At 39.0% G+C, this 17,458-nt stretch overlaps 1 protein-coding gene across 2 annotated transcripts in view; it reads left to right on the top strand.

Moving 5' to 3' along the window:
* CASK (calcium/calmodulin dependent serine protein kinase) overlaps positions 1 to 17,458 on the top strand; it is a 359,561-nt gene that overhangs the window by 297,003 nt on the left and 45,100 nt on the right. For both annotated transcript variants that reach the window (XM_047076095.1, XM_047076096.1), the window contains exons 13-15: positions 897 to 977; positions 9,401 to 9,589; positions 17,237 to 17,315. In XM_047076095.1, the coding sequence (XP_046932051.1) occupies positions 897 to 977; positions 9,401 to 9,589; positions 17,237 to 17,315 (349 nt within the window). The remainder of the gene's footprint in view (positions 1 to 896; positions 978 to 9,400; positions 9,590 to 17,236; positions 17,316 to 17,458) is intronic.

The raw sequence follows: 17,458 nt of genomic DNA, 5'->3' as shown, positions 1-17,458 counted from the left end.
TGGGCTCCGCACTGGCAGCGTAGAGCCTGCTTGGGATTCTCTGTCTCTCTCTCTCTCTCTCTCTCTCTCTCTCTCAAAATAAAGAAATAAACATTAAAAAAAAATTACTCTGTGAGCGCAACCATCTACAGTTAGAACCACAACAGGTTTACTCTGGGGGCAGGGGGGGTGGGCGGGAAAAAAAGAGGCCCCTGGTCTCACATCACATAGTCAAACTGTACATGGATAGACTGCATCCTGGTGGTAAGATAACTTTTTGAATGGAAAGACAAGTTTTGTGTTCTTGTTGTTGTTTTTAACTGCACTCTTGGATTCCCTGGCAGTGAATCCTGGGAACTATTGGCAGAGGCATGGTTTTCTCTGATAAGTGTGGAGAATATCACTGATTCTGCCAGGCTGCAAGGAAGATAACTTGAGTGTTTCTCTTTTTTAAAAGGTTTTTATTTGAGCCTGTGTCATTTTAATCTTTCTAAAAGGAAAGACTGTTTTGTTAATATTTTTTAAAAGCTGCTGTTAACTTTTATTACAGATTCATTTTGGTAGTGAGTTTGGAAAAAGATTTGTAGACATATTTTCCCATTAAGTTAATTAAGTTACTTACACCTGTAGTAAATCTGTATAGTGGACATGTCATTTTGTTTTGTATTTTTCAATAACCTTTTCAGTTACAGTTAGGTAATGTAGTCAGAGAAATTATAGCGATTTGTTTTATTTTTTATTACCATCAACAGAGTCCTTTTATATTAATAATCTTTATTAATACAGCGATGAGTTTTTTCCAAACTAACTGTTTTGCCTGCCATAAAAATCTATTCATAATTTTTCATTGAAAAGAATCCTCGATTTTCTAATGCTGGCATCCTATTTATACTATTGCCATCTTGCTTATTTTTTAGGTATTGGAAGAAATTTCATGTTACCCTGAGAATAATGACGCAAAGGAGCTAAAGCGTATTTTAACACAACCTCATTTCATGGTGAGTGACAAACTTCTGTACAACTAAAACCTCACTTTCAGAAGAAGTTTTTAATCTCCTAAAATGTAGCCATCTCCATCAGATATGTCGTTACACGTTAAGATCCTTTTTGTTTACTTTGTGTCCCAGTCCTAAAGATGCCATTCCTGAGGTAGCTCCTCAAGGACTGTGTGGTCATCACACAAGGGGTTTGCTTCCTGCCTGGACAGTTCTTAAGTCACTGGAACTGTTTCTGTTACTTAAACCACAGAGAACTCAAATTGGAGACAGTTTTCACTAATAAAAAATTCTCTGAACCTAGGTGGTTTATTGGAAGAATACCATCTCTGGACAATGCAGAACTCTTGCACTTTCTTCAGGCATTTCTACCATATGGGAAGTGGAGACAGCACGTGCAGTTAGCCAGTCATGATAACGCTAAACAGTTAAACAGAACTCAAAATAGATGGAGATACCTTTCTGTGGAAGTAGGTCCAGAGTTGTCTACTTAACTTCAATTCAAAAGCATGATCACAAATAGAAATTCATGTTGAATATAACATTTTTAAAACATTACCTGGACACCTGGTTGGCTCAGTCAGTTAAGTGTCCGACTTCGGCTCAGGTCATAATCCCACAGTCTGTGGGTTTGAGTCCCGCGTCGGGCTCTGTGCTGACAGCTCAGAGCCTGGAGCCTGCTTTGGATTCTGTGTCTCCCTCTCTCTGCCCCTCCCCTGCTCGCTCGCTCGCTCTCTCTTTCTCTCTCTCTCAAAAATAAATAAACATTAAAAAAAAAAACATTATTCATATCAGGGGCACCTGGGTGGCTCAGTCAGTAGAGCATGTGACTCTTGATCTTGGGGTTGTGAGTTTGAGCCCTACGCTAGGGGTAGGGATCATTTAAATAAATAAATAAAACTTAAAGAAATTAAAAAGAAAAAAACATTAGCCACATCAGTATATGTGGGATATATGCAAAGAGTGGAAAATCCAGGTGATTACCCCTTGGGAGAAAATGTGACTTAGTAACTATGTTCTTTAAAAAAAAAAAAAAAGGGGGGGGGCATCTGGGTGGCTCAGTCGGTTAAGCGGCCGACTTCGGCTCAGGTCACGATCTCGCAGTCCGTGAGTTCAAGCCCCGCGTCGGGCTCTGTGCTGACAGCTCAGAGCCTGGAGCCTGTTTCGGATTCTGTGCCTCCCTCTCTCTCTGACCTTCCCCCATTCATGCTGTGTCTTCTCTCTCTCTCAAAAATGAATAAACGTTAAAAAAAAATTAAAAAAAAAAAACAGACTATGTTCTTATTACTACTATTGAGGTGATACTATTTATTTATTTATTTATTTATTTATTTATTTATTTAGACTGGGGGAGAGAGATTGCAAGTGGGTGAGGGACAGAGAGAAGGAGAGAAAATCCCAAGCAGGCTCCACACTCAGCTTGGAACCCAACGCAGGGCTCGATCTCATGAACTCTGAGATCATGACCTGAGCCAAAATCAAGAGTTAGACACTTAACCAACTGAGCCACCCAGGTCCCCCTGAGGTGATACTTTTAAAGTAACATTAGCACTATAACAGGTATATCAGTTAAGGTGAGTTTTGCTGTACATGGTACTTTATGATACAGTGTTTTTAAAACTTTAGCACAGCCATTGAAATAGAAATTTCTCCTCAAAGTGACCACTTAGAAGTAATTACCATATCCACCCTAACTCTCCCACCCACGCATTGAAGGCTGAAGTCAAGTATAATCCTTGAGAATATTTCACCTGATTCCCCTATGACATCAGCTGTCTCCAGTGAGTGACAGGAAATCAGGTTCTGCACCTGCAGGTGAATGAATTCTTACAACTTCGGTGTGTGAACATAGGACGCGGCTCAAATCCTGCCTCTGGCATCAAACTCTCTCCTAACACCTCTGCAGGCCACATCGACCTTTCTCTTCTGTAATTCCTTCTGCATTTGATTGTGTTCGCCTGGGGAACATTCTAATACGTGCCGGCCTGCCAGAGCAGGTCCCTTCACCAATGAATGAGCACAGCTCAGCTCAGCTTTGTTGTCCTCACTGAACTTGTGATCTCATTTAATGGTTGTTATTAACTGTTTTATAGACCAGGAAAATGAAGAGAATACATACCTTAGTAGTATCCTCAAGCTTGAGAGATCACAAATATTAGGACTTAATTACCCTTAATATTGTTCCTGATGGTTTCACAAATGTAGGCCATGTTTCCCCAGATCGTGATTAATTCTCCTTTTGTGACATCATGTCTTATGTCGTGTAAAAGTGGTGAGAGCTCTGGGTTCAGCCTTGATGCCGTAGCCCTGTGAATTCTGACTCCCTGAGCCAAACTCACAGAGTTGGAATAATTACGTAGGTGTACATTACCATGCTTAGCACAGTGCCTTATGTATGCTTCATGTCTAATAAATGCTCACTAATGAATATTAGTTGTTTACTCCCTGGTGTCTTATCATGTGTAGGGTACATAGTAAGTCCTCAGCAAAATATTGAATAGATTACGAACTTGCCCATTTGCAGACTGGTTAGCCTTGCCCCAACGGACTGTCCTGTGCTGTGCAAGTGCTTCTCATAGGTAGAAACCTGGAGGTTTTGAACAGACATGTCTGTCTATAAGTTGCTAAGTAACCTGTTCAAGTCATAGAACAAGGGGCACCTGGGTGGCTCAGTGGGTTAAGCGTCTGACTCTTGACTTCAGCTCAGGTCATGATCTCAGTTTGTGAGCCCCACATCAGACTCCATGCTGACAGTGCAGAGCCTGCTTGGGATTCTCTCTCTCTTTCTCTCTCTCTTTCTCTTTCTCTTTCTCTCTCTCTGCCCCTCCCATGCCCTCTTTCTCTCTCTCTCTCCATACATAAAATTTTAAAAATTTTTAAAAATTAATAGAATGAAGTTAGAACCATTTGATACCAGTAGATCTTTCAGATTTGACATAAGCCAAATAAAGAAATTAACATATGCCCAAATAAGCTTTTTTTTAAGGTTAAGTTGTTTTGTTTTGTTTTTTCAAAATCATTAAAGGTCAGATTAACCCCATGTCTCACAACTTACTCACCTTTGAGGCCTTGATTTATTTTGCTTTTCTGAAGTCAGAAAGAAGTTAATATATGCATTGCTATTAGCAAACATTTTCAAAATAATAAATCTTTTAATTTCAGAAAACCTAGCTAGATGCTGAGAAAACATTTTCATTCATTCATCAAATATGTAAATGCCTACTCTGTGCAGGCGTCAAGCTCGGCACTAAGGACAGTGGTGAATAGGACAAACAAGGTCCCTGCCCTCATGGAATGTCTATTGTAGTGGGGATGGGGTGCAGGATGGATAGGTGGACTGGAGACATACAGTAAACAAGTAAACTAACAAGATGGGGGCACCTGGGTGGCTCAGATGGTTAAGCGTCTGACTTCGGCTCAGGTCATGATCTCACGGTCCGTGAGTTCGAGGCCCGCATCGGGCTCTGTGCTGACAGCGCAGAGCCTGGAGCCTGTTTCAGATTCTGTGTCTCCCTCTCTCTCTGACCCCCGCCCCCATTCATGCTCTGTCTCTCTCTGTCTCAAAAATAAATAAACGTTAAAAAAATTAACTTAAACTAACAAGATAATTTCATATCATGATAATAACTATGAAGAAAAAGAAAGGATAGTGGGGCAGAGGTGATAGTAAAGTGGGAGGTACTTCAGGCAGTTAGGGGAAAGCCCCTCTGAGGAGTTAATACATGGGCTAAGAATTGTTATCTGAAAGAACCAGCTTTCTGAACACCCAAGCGTGGGGAAGAGTAAATGCAAAGGCCCAGAGCAGGAAGGAGCTTTGCAAGATCAAAGTATAGAAGTAAGGCTATCGTGGCTGGGATATAGCAAATGAGGGAAATAATGGTGTAAGAAGAGCTAGGAGAGGTTGGCAGAGGCCAGGCCAAGTTAGGGTCTTCCAGGCCGTGGTAAGGAGTCTGGATTTTCTCCTGATTGCGGTAGGGCAGTACTGAGTGACTGCAAGCAGGAAAATGTGATCAGATCCACACTTGAAAGATCCCTGCGGCTGACGTGCAGAAAATGGATTCTGGTGGGGATGAGAGTTAAAAGAGGGAGGCCAGTTGGGAGCCTGTGTGAGTGGTGGTAAGGGCTTGGAGAAGGAGGGGCTGGTGGAAAATGGGCAGACTGGGATTCATCAGTGGAGATGGTTAGACAGGACAGGACTTGCTGATGGTTGGGATGTGAGGGAGTATGGCTAACCCCATTTTACAGTTCAGACAGGAAATTGTGCCCTAGAAAGGTAACGAGGCTTGCTTGAGGTCGCTCACCTATTAAGCAGCCTCGCTGAAGTTCAAAACCCAGATCTTGCTGGCTCCAGAGCTCATGCTGTCAAAGTTGTTTGACCTGTAATGAGGACCCATTTTCCTATAAACATAACTTGAGCTCCCTGGTTATTCCCAAATAAGCATATGTTTAGATAATATCCCATGTGGGAAATAGAGTTCTGAGCTATATATACTATGTTAAATAAACTTGTACTGCTGGAGCTTTTTTGTCTTGTTAGCATTTTGAAGTCATGGTTTCGGGGCGCCTGGGTGGCTTGGTCGGTTAGGCGTCCGACTTCGGCTCAGGTCATGATCCCACGGTCCGTGAGTTCGAGCCCCTCGTCGGGCTCTGTGCTGACAGCTCAGAGCCTGGAGCCTGTTTCGGATTCTGTGTCTCCCTCTCTCTCTGCCCCTCCCCTGTTCATGCTCTGTCTCTCTCTGTCTCAAAAATAAATAAACGTTAAAAAAAAAAATTTTTAAGTCATGGTTTGAAAATCTTGTGGTTTTTTTTTTTTTTTTTTACATTTATTTTTGAGAGAAACAGAGCGTGAGTGGGGGAAGGGCAGAGAGAGAAGGAGACACAGAATCTGAAGCAGCCTCCAGGCTCTGAGCTGTTAGCACAGAGCCCGACGCGGGGCTCCAACCCATGAATCGCGAAATCATGACCTGAGCCGAAGTCAGACGCTAAACCAACTGAGCCACCCAGGAGCCCCAAATCTTTGTATTTTTAAGGAAATATTAATAGCTTAAAGGGAAATACTTTAATACTTGTAATGTGTTTTTATTATACCAAGGTTTTGGAGTTATTCTTAGCATAGTTATAATTTCACATTTATTCAGTTATCTGGTTTTTTCTTTGCTTTCTGATCATTAAGACATAAGTGTTTAACATTGAATTACCTGACACTTAAAAATATAGATACTTGTGGGGTGCCTGGGTGACTTGGTCAGTTGAGCATCTGACTTCATCTCAGGTCATGATCTCATGGTTCATGAGTTCGACCCCGCGTTAGGCTCTGTGCTGACAGCTCAAAGCCCACTTCAGATCTACTATCCCCCTTTCTCTCTGCCCTTTCCCCACTTGCACTCTGCGTTCCCTCTCAAAAATAAATAAATCTTAAAAATAAATTAATTAAATAAAAATACAGATATTTGTGAATATTTGCACTAATTAAAGAATAAAAAGGAATAGATGTAAATTATTTTTTAAAGTCTGTATTCTATCTTTAGAGGTCATGATAAAAAATCACACCTAATCCCTTTTTCGGTTATTCCATCTGAAAGACTTTTTTACAACAGACTGGATCATTTGCTTATTGCAGTTGTTAAAAATACAAAACATTTAAGGATAAAGACAAATATTAATAGACTAGAAAGTTAATGAAGTTAATGCTTTTTTTTTAAAAGAAATAGGATCTAGAACAGAAGATTTTAAAAGCAAATTTGTATCCTACTTTCCCAAAAACCAAGGTGATTAAAATCACCTTAGGTGGTGGGGTGTTTGTGTGGCTCAGTCAGTTAAGCGAACTTTTAAAAACATCACTTTAGGTTATCATGATATTTTTATTATTAAGTGGTCCATTGTGTAATTTGTAATTAAGAAGCCAGAGGAACCACTCTTCAAACATAAAATCCATATTTTTCCTACTCATTTTAAAGTAGACTTTTCTCCACCGTAGTCTGAAGTTGTTAGCTGTCTTCTCCATGACCTTCCTACAGTACAAAAAGTGAAGGGATTTCTTTCCTATTACACAATTCTTAGGTAATGAAAAATAACAGCTATTTCAGCTTAGTAACTGCCAGTTCCTCGATTATACCGCATAACATATTTGAAGAAAAATATTTGAACTTAGACCACCCTATTATTTTATTTTGCATATTCTTTTTTCAATGGCAATCTATAAGGGGCCCCTTTTTCTCTGTTTACATATACACTAGAACTTTAGGGTGAGTTTTATTTTGTGGTGGCAGTCTTTACAGTGGCAAATCATGGTTCATAGCAAGTATGACCTTATTTGGTGACATAATTTGAGTATTCTTCAATTAAAGTTCTATTTGGACATTATTTTGTGATTGTGAAACTTCTCCTTCCCTAAATATGCTAAATACAAGTGTTTGCTTGTGTGATTTAAAAAGATGAATAGAAATCATTTGCAAATACACTAAATACAAGTGTTTGCTTGTGTGATTTAAAAGGATGAATAGAAATCATTTGCAAAGAGCAGCATAAACACTTTCTCCAACCATGTAGCACATTCTCCTGATGAAAGCTTTGTTCTCTATTTACCAGGCTATATATCCTGGAGTCAGTCATACACAGCATTGTTTTTTTAAAATTCACTAATTATGGAAGATACATCTATAGTTGATATGATGAACCTAATATTAGAAGATGAAGTTTTTCAGTTTGTCTATTAGTGATTTTTGCTTTCTTCCCTAACTATTAGTCTCTTAAGTGGCCACAATTAACCTGGGAAAAGAGGGATTTGCCCACATAGCACAACGACCACACTTGGGCCTGGGGTACCAGTGCAGGGTGTAGTCAGGGCAGTGGTCAGGAAGCCAAGGTCAAGCTATGCACTGCTTAGTGCCCCTCACCCAGACCCCAGTTTAGACCAGCCCTCTGAGATCTTGGAACAATCTGCCATTTCCATTAGAAACCCACATGCAGGGGTGCCTGGGTGGCTCGGTCAGTTAAGTGTCCGACTTCAGCTCAGGTCATGGTCTCACGGTTCGTGAGTTCAAGCCCAACATTGGACTCTGTGCTGACAGCTCAGAGCCTGGAGCCTGCTTCGGATTCTGTGCCTCCCTCTCTCTCCGCCCCTCCCCTGCTCACTCTCTGTCTCTCTCCCTCAAAAATAAATAAACATTTAAAAAAAATTTTTAAAAAGAAACCCAAATGCATACCTTGCTCCAAGCATACGTTCTGTTGATGACAGATCAATACCACCTTCTTTACGATTTTACTGCATTGTTACCTTTTTATTTTTGCTTTGTCTGCATGCCTTTCAAATTAAAATAGCCAAGTCATGACTTTCATAAGCTTTTTAATTAAATAACTTAATTTGAGATGCTAAGGGTTATACTTTTAAAGCCATTATAATTGCATTTCATTATCTCCGGATATTTCATTACCACACAGATCACAGATTAAAATAGAACCAAGTTTATAGTTAGCACACAAGAAAATACAATCTGTGTAAAGCTCCAAACATACTGACATTCAGCCGTAAAATTCTCTTTGAAGTAGAAATGTTCAAATATGGTCATTAAAAACTTTTTTATGAGGACACAAAAAGTACAGAAAGTGGAAGATTATCCTTTTCTAGGGGGGAAAAAAAGGGATTTTTATTATCCAGTTTCACCGAGATGACATATGCAGATATCAATACAAGGAAATCACTTTTTCTGTGTTTAAAGGCTTTGCAAAAACATTCATAATAATAACTATCAACTTATTTTTCATTTGGGCAAGTGCTCTAGAAAATCAAAATAATAAAAGCATTGCATAGATTTAGACTTGAGCTCCACATCATATGTGTTATTTGGAAAATTACATTTTTTTCAGGTACACTTGTGTGTGTTTTCATTTTTTTTTTTGACAAAGTCATGTGTTATAAATCATCTTCATCCTTTGGGTTATATAAAGGAGTTATTGGATAATGCCATCCGGAAAGACATTTGCTCAATACACCAATTATTGCTTTGTGTCTTTTTAAATTTGTTTACATTTTAAGCCCTAGCACAAATTTGCCACCTCTGTTTACAGATGATTCTTTCTTTTTTTTTTTTAATTTTTTTTTTCAACGTTTATTTATTTTTGGGACAGAGAGAGACAGAGCATGAACGGGGGAGGGGCAGAGAGAGAGGGAGACACAGAATCGGAAACAGGCTCCAGGCTCTGAGCCATCAGCCCAGAGCCCGACGCGGGGCTCGAACTCCTGGACCGCGAGATCGTGACCTGGCTGAAGTCGGACGCTTAACCGACTGCGCCACCCAGGCGCCCCAACAGATGATTCTTTCTACTCAATTGTTTGGAATTGCGTCACGTCAGTCTTTATTTGAAATAACACATTTCTGCCGGACTAGGACTGTTATTAATATTTTACTTTCTTCACCAAATACCAGGCCTTACTTCAGACTCACGACGTAGTGGCACATGAAGTTTACAGCGATGAGGCATTGAGGGTCACACCTCCTCCCACCTCTCCCTATTTAAATGGTGATTCTCCAGAAAGTGCAAACGGAGATATGGATATGGAGAATGTGACCAGAGTCCGCCTGGTCCAGTTCCAAAAGAACACAGATGAGCCCATGGTAAGTAGGAAAAGAAAGTCTTCTAGACTTTAAAATCCCAGCCCGAGTTAGGGCACCCCACCTCAATCTACACTACCAGGAGGTAGGGAGGGAAGGAGGGCAGGGGTAGTTTTAAAGCCATCCATTTCTGGCTCCTACACTACCGCCTCCAAACCCACACCCAGAATTGTTCCACCTGACCCCATGCCCAAGGCCTCTTCCCACCTGTCCTTCCACAGACACTCTTGTGCTTTGCCAAAGAACAACATACCTGGTCTGTTACTCCAGCAAAAAACCTCTGGGGCACAATTTGAAATATTGGGGTTGGAAAAGTGAATGTCTAATGACATTGTGAAAAGATCTTTTGCCTTCGAGAAAATCAAAGGAAGGCTACTTTGGAAGGCATTCAAAGAATCGAGTGATGTGGCTAAAATAACATTCCTTCCATCCACATCTACATATTTAATACAAATTTATGTTCTCAGCATGCAGGAACAGCATCAGGATAAGATTAATGCTGAACCTGCCTCGTTCTCACAAAATCTTCATAGATGGGAAAGATCAAGGAAAGGCTCCTTGGTGTCAACCGAACAAAACAGGGCCTGGGGTGGGAGGGCAGAGTGAGACCATCCAGGCAAACCATGGAGCATGTGCGGAAGCCCAGTAGTCAGAAAGGATCATACCATAGTTTGAGAATGGAAAGAAGGCACCACGGCTCGAGTGTAGACAACGGTGCGTGGCCAGAATAGGACACACCAGTGTTGAAGGACACATTAAGGATTCTGTTCTTTATATCAGAGATAGTGGGAGGCTGTTGGAGAGTTTCAGGCAGGGAGAGAAGATCAGATTTTCAGTTTAGAAAGACTCCCTGTGGAGAATGGATTAGCAGAGGAGGAGGACGAGACAGGTTGTAGAGAGGCCAGTGGAGAGGTGACTGCCTCAGGACTGGGGAGAGTGGATGGAACTGGGGGCTAGAGGCACAGATACCAAATGGAAGGAAGTGAACAGATTTAACAAAAAGAGTAAAATCAATAGACCTGGATGACAGATTGCCAATGGGGACTGAAGGAGAAGCAGTCACCAAGGATGTCCCTTAAGCTTTAGGTTTTCGCATCCAGATGGACAATGATGCCACCCACTGAGATAAGGACTATTGGAAAAGTTCCATGTTTTGGAGAGGAATCCTATCTTTGGGGGGGAGGGGGCGGAGAAAAGGCATTCAAACTTACACGTTCATCTTTTCCTCAGAGCATAGAAAAGGGATATTGGGATATAGAAAAACAAATTCCCTACTTAAGAAAGTTGCCCAGTTGCTTTGCAGGTTAAAGGAAGAGCTACCAAACAGTGATTCTGTGACTGCAATTTCCAGAGAGCCCTTAACTCTAGATGTCTCCAGTTGTAATTCTCACTTAGTGATCTTTGCCGCTTTTCCTGTATTATCCCAGTGCTTGCAGCAGGCCAGGGACATGCCAGTCACTTCACCCCTTTTTGGTGCCATCCAAACAACCCTTTGGCTTAAGGCCCAGGCAGTAACAGCTTTTGGGTGCCTTGGGCAAATCACTTCAAGTTTGTTCATAGTTTGCTTAGCAATTATTGCCAAAAGCATACTTGGCCAAATGACCCCCAAGATCCCACCCAGCTCCAGAAGTCTAATATCCATTTATTCATTATATATAGTCATTCACCATTTAGCAAATGTTTGTTAAGTGCCTACTATGTGAAGATCACTGTATTGGATGCCAGTGATGTAGTGGCAGATAAGACACAGCCCCTTCCCAGAACTTACTTTCCACGGGGCTACTGACGTTAAACGGGTAAATATGCAGTTTAGCACAGTTTGTTGAACAATAGTTACAAGAGAGCGATAGAAGAGCGAAGGCTGTGACAGAGAGGCAGGAAGAAGGGGTGATGTTCAGCCACGCAAAGCAGACAGGAAGAAGGAAAGGACCAGAAGAGGGAGGTCCAGGTGTCTTGTGATCATCATGTTCCAAAGCAGCCCAATGACATCTGTTTGATCTTTTGTATGGTGGCTGACTACCTAAAAACATAGGCTGAGTAAGAGTATCCCTGAGTTAGTTTTTTCAGGAAGCATAAAATGGCCTTGAGTCTCACCAAGAGTCTCCTTAAAGAAGCCCTTCTCTGTTCTTTGATCCTAGTGAAGGTGTGTATTCTCCTTTTGACTGGTTGCCATAAAAAATGGGAATTATTTTATGTAAAATAGATATTCTCAATAGTGGAGTACAAATCTGTTACACTTAATACAGCTTCATTTGCTGGCTTAATTTTCTTATCAAAAGCATTATATTACTGTGCAGCATATACCTTTGTGATCTTTTTTGCATTTTGGACCTTCTATAATGTGTCCAACTATGCTAGATTCACCCTGCAAGGGTGATACACTCCCATTACGCTCTTGTTTTCCCATTTGAAACTCTCCTTGAAATTACTTTTCAGTCGATTGAGACTCCCTTAGTTGCAGGTGATAAAGACCAAACTTGAACTAGCTTAGACAACAGGGGAAAGGCTTATGTAAACAAGGAAAGGCCAGGAGTCTACCCCAAGCTGGTGTAGGTTCACGAGTAGGCACCCAGCCCAGGTGGACCAATCCCTTCCCTGGAATTTGGGAACTTGGGAACAGAGAGATGAGTCAGTTCCTCTCTGCAAAGAAAGGTTCGGGGCAGGCAAAATAATAAATGTTGTTAACTCTACTTGGTCCCCTAATCATGAGAGACCCTGTCTGTCTCACCACTATTGTATATTCACTGATGAATAGTCTCATTCATTATGTGCCTAACAGAGTGCCTGCCACATAACAGGATCATGGTAATGTTGGTTGAAAGAATACATTAATTTATTCATTTCAAGGATGGAACCCCCATCATACTATCATTTCCCTTATGAAATTAGATTTGAGTTACATATTAACTTATAACATTCTTCCAGGAGCACCTCTCTTGGTAACCATACATGCTTAATGAATATCCAAGTTGGAAATGAAACTTGAACATTACAGTTGAATGTTGGGACTAGAAACATTTGATATACCAGTTCTTCACATTGCTTGCCCACCACTTCTAAGAACTGCAAAGTAGGAACCAAGCAAAGTTATATTCTGTGGAATTGTACAAATTCAGAATCTAAATTATAAAGCCTCAAATATGTTTTCCAACAGAGTGTTATTCTCCAATGAAGAAGATAAGATAGTCCTCCTACCCTTAATCATTTTAAATTCAAGACCAGTTTTCACCAAGGGAGCTTGTTAAAAATATAGATTTCTGGGCTCCATTCCAGACTTCCTTAATCTAAATCCAAAGAGTGAATTTAAAAGGCAGTATTATTTAAAAGGTCTCCATGTGACTTTTAGGATCAGCCAGGTCTAGTACCAAAAAAATATGCTCATGCAAGTTTATCTTATAATAGAGAATAATGGGAAAACAAAAAGTAATCTCCATAGACTAGTAGTCTGGCATTAAATATGTGGAGCTTCTGCTTCTGGCCAAGGTGGAGTAACAAGGACCAGATTTACCCTCTCACCTGAAATAACCAAAAAAAAATTTTTAAACAGACAAAAATTACATGAAAGAACTGTTTTCAAGACATTGGACATCAGGCAACAAAGGATAATGATCCCTAAGAAACAGGAAGCAAATGGGGTGAGCCTTATGATTTCCCGACCTTACTGACTTGAGGGAGTTTCCAGGCCACAACACAGAAAGGGAGAACTGAGGCAGAGCATGCAGACACCCTGAATTGAGGAGACAGAGCTGAGAATCCGAGGAGACCTAGGCACCTAAAGTTTATAGGACAGAGGACTGAAGAGGAGAGAGCTGCACAGAGAGAGAACTCCAGAGATCTGTAGATGATCCCCCTGAAGTATTTGTTTAAGTTATGATTAGTGCATTTATGAAAGGAAACTACCCAGAACCAAGGAAAAACCATCCAAGAGGATTAGAGGGAACAGTACCCAACACTCACTGCCTGTTAACCACCAGCTGGACTGGAAATATGAATTCATGGTACATTGTATAGAGTGCTCAGGAAGATCTTGTCTCAGTAATGAGGAATAATTAGCCCGAGGTTCAGAATTTCTCAAGACCTGCCTAACAAATCATGAAAGCAAGACCCAAAAGATCAAACTAATTGACCCAAGTAACTGAACTATATCCCAGAACAAAGCCTAAGAATATTTATAGGAATAAAAAACGTCTAGCATGCAGCAAGATAAAATTCACAATGTCTGGCATTGAGTCAAAGATTACTAGGCAGGTAGAGAAGGGGGGAAATGGGACCTATAAGTGGAGAATAATCAATCAAAACAGAACTGACAAAGATACTAGAATTAGCAGAAAAATACACTATAGGATTAATGGCAGATTAGACATTTGAGAAGAAAAGATTAGTGAACTCAAAGACATAGCAATAGAAACTATCCAAAATGAAACACAGAAAAAGAATTTTTTTTTAATGGAAAAGGCATCACTGAGCTCTGGGACAACTTCAGGCAGCCTAACATATGGCTAATTTGACTCTATGAAGGAGGAGACAGTGAGGAAGAAAGGATATTTGAAGAAATAATGGATGAAAATATTCCAAGCTTGATGAAAACTATAAATCTGCAGGCGCAAGACCACAATGAACCCCAAACCCAAGAAACCTGAAGAAAACCACATCAAGGTACATCTTAAACGGTTTAAGAAACCATAATAAATAGAAGATCTTGAAAACAGAGATAAAAAAGAAATGTTACATAGAGAGGAACAAAGATAAGGATGGCATCAGACTTACCAGAAACAATACAATTGAGAAGATCAGTGTCTTTACTGAAAGAAAAAACAAAATTGCTCAACGTAGGATTCTAAACCCAGCAAAGGTATGTTTCAGAAACTAAGGGCAAACCAAAACCATTTTCAGACATACCACAACTGAAAGAATTCATTAGACCTACAGGATAAGAAATGTCAAAGGACATCCTTATTGTTTAAATCTCTTTAAAAGATAATTAGCAGTTTAAGCAAAAATAAAGGCACCATGTTTGGGGGTTATTATATGTAAAAGTAAAATGTATAACAGCACAAAGTTCAGGAGAAAGGAAGTAGAAGTATACTGTTAAAAAGTTCTCATACTATATGTGATATTGTATAATATCACTGAAGATGGACTGTGAAAAGTTAAAGATGTACACCATAAACCCTAAAGCAACCACTAAAACAACAAAACCGAATTATAGCTAGTCAGACAACACGAGAGAGAAAATAGAATAAAAATAAGCTAATCCAAAAGAAGGCAGAAAAAGAGGAAAAAGGGAACATGGAACAGATGGAACAAATAGAAATTAAATATCAAGAAGATATATTTATACCTGACTGAATCAATAATCCTGTGAAATGCAAATAGTCTAAATTGCCCAAATTAAGAAGCAAAGATTCTCAGATGGGGCGGGGGGTGGGGCAGACCCAATTATATATTGCCTGCAAGAAATGCTTTATACATAAAGACAAATAGTTTCGAAGTGAAAGAATGTAAGAAGCTCTATTATGATGTCATTAATCAAAAGGAAGCTGGAGTAGCTATATTAATATCAAAGTATAATTCTCAGACCACACTGTGATTAAATTTGAAATGAATAACAGAAAGACTTCTGGAAAACTCCCCAAGCATTTGAAAACTAAATAACACAATTCTAAATGACCCATGGATCAAAGGAAAAATCAAAAGGGAAATTAAAAAGTATTTTGAAGTGAATGAAAATGAAACAACATACCAGAATTTCTGGGATGTTGCTAACTCTGTACTTACAGAGAAATGTGTAGCACTAAACACCTATATTAGAAAAGAAGTATCTTAAATGACCTCAGCTTCCACCTTAAGAAACTAGAACAAAAAAGAGCAAATTAGGGGCACCTGGGTGTCTCAGTTGGTTAAGTGACAGGCTCTTGGTTTCAGCTCAGGTCATGATCTCACAGTTCGTGAGTTTGAGCCCTACATCGGGCTCCATGCTGACAGTGCAGAGCCTGCTTGGGATTCATTTTCTCTCTCTCTCTCTCTCTCTCTCTCTCTCTCTCTCTCTCTCTCTCAAATTAATTTTTTTGAAAAAGAACAAACTAAATCCAAAGTGGGTGAAAGAAAAGAAATAGTAAAGATCGAAGTGGATGTTAAATAGAAAACAGCATAGAGAAAAATCAATAAAACAAGCTATTTCTTTGAGAAGATCAGACTGATCAGGAAAAAGAAGACACTAATTACCAATATCATGCATAAAAAAAGTGACATTATTACAGAATCTACAGACAAAAAAAATTATGGAAATCTTATAAACAACTTTATGACAAGAAATTCAACAACTTAGATGAAATGGACCAATTCCGTAGAAGACAGAAACACCCCAAAGCTCACTTAAGAAGGAATACACTGAATTGCCCTACTTTATTTAAAAATTGAATTTGTAGTTAAAAACCATTCCTCAAAGAAAACTCCAAGATGGCATTACTGGTAAAATCTACCAAACATATGATAAAGAAGTAATACCAATTCTACACAAATTTTCCCCAAAATATTGAAAAGGAAGGGGTTCTCCCCAAATCATCATCATCATCATCATCATCATCGTTATAATTAGGTGGCTACCATATTTATCCTGATACCAAAACCAGATAAAGACATTACAAGAAAAGAAAACTACAGACTGGTATCCCTCATGAATATAGACACAAAAATTCTAAACAAATTCATACCTTAACAAAAGAAGAATACATCATGACCAACTGGAGACTAACCTAGGGATACAGCTCACTTCTAATAGCCAAAAGCTAGGGAAAAAATTCTGTCCATGAATGGATAAACAAAATGATATATCCATACAGTGGAATATTCAGCAAAGACAAAGAATGAACTATTGATACATACAACAATATGACTGAATCTCACATTGTGAATTTTTGAAAAGCAACAAAAAAGAGTGCATACAGTATGAGGGACCATAGAGTAGGGATAAGGAGTACAAGGATGGGAGTAGATTATCAGTGGGCACAAGGAAACTTTTAGGGGTGATGGTTATACATATGTATAGATATATCTAGATATATCTATATGTGTATATATATAGATATATGGGACAAGGGAACTTTTAGGGGTGAGGTATATATATATATATACTCCATCATATATATATATATATATATATATATATATATATATACACACACACACACACACACACACTCCTCAGCATAGTAATGAGTGTGTATGTGTGTGTGTGTGTATATATATGTGTGTATATATATATATATCCCATAACCATTACTATATATATATATATATATATATATATATACTCAGTATAGTAATGGTTTCACATATTGTATACATATGTCAAACCTCTCAAATTGTACACCTTGTGTGTCAATTATACATTGCTTTTATTGAAAAGCTTTTAAAAATGACTAGCAACATGGAAAATAATTATAAGTAGAAAACTAAAATCACAAAATAAAATATATGTATTACTATTATTATAGCAATCAAAATACCAAAAACGACATTTTTGTTGGTGGTTTTTTCCTTCATTTTCCAAATTTTCTTGAATGTTTTCCTAACTTTTATAAATAAAATTATCTACAGTGAAACCACATAAAAAAGAATGGTAATTCTATTTTACTTAACTTTTTACAGGGAATCACTTTAAAAATGAATGAGCTAAATCATTGTATTGTTGCAAGAATTATGCACGGGGGCATGATTCACAGGCAAGGTAAGTTCTGTATGTGATTCTTTCCCTCCCTAACCTTTTTTCCTGCAGCCTAGTGGAGAAAGTACTTTTTCTTTTGTGATCCATATAAAAGATCTGTTTAATCTGTGGTCCCCATAAATGATCTATTTAAGTTATCTGTCTTT

The sequence above is a fragment of the Lynx rufus genome, unplaced genomic scaffold, assembly GCF_022079265.1.
Source record: "Lynx rufus isolate CCGP_SWC_20201006 ecotype Redwood Valley unplaced genomic scaffold, mLynRuf1.p SCAF_14, whole genome shotgun sequence".
Classification (NCBI taxonomy): Eukaryota; Metazoa; Chordata; class Mammalia; order Carnivora; family Felidae; genus Lynx; species Lynx rufus.
The sequence above is the reverse complement of the archived record's forward strand: the minus strand, read 5'-3'. Positions and strand labels throughout refer to the sequence as shown.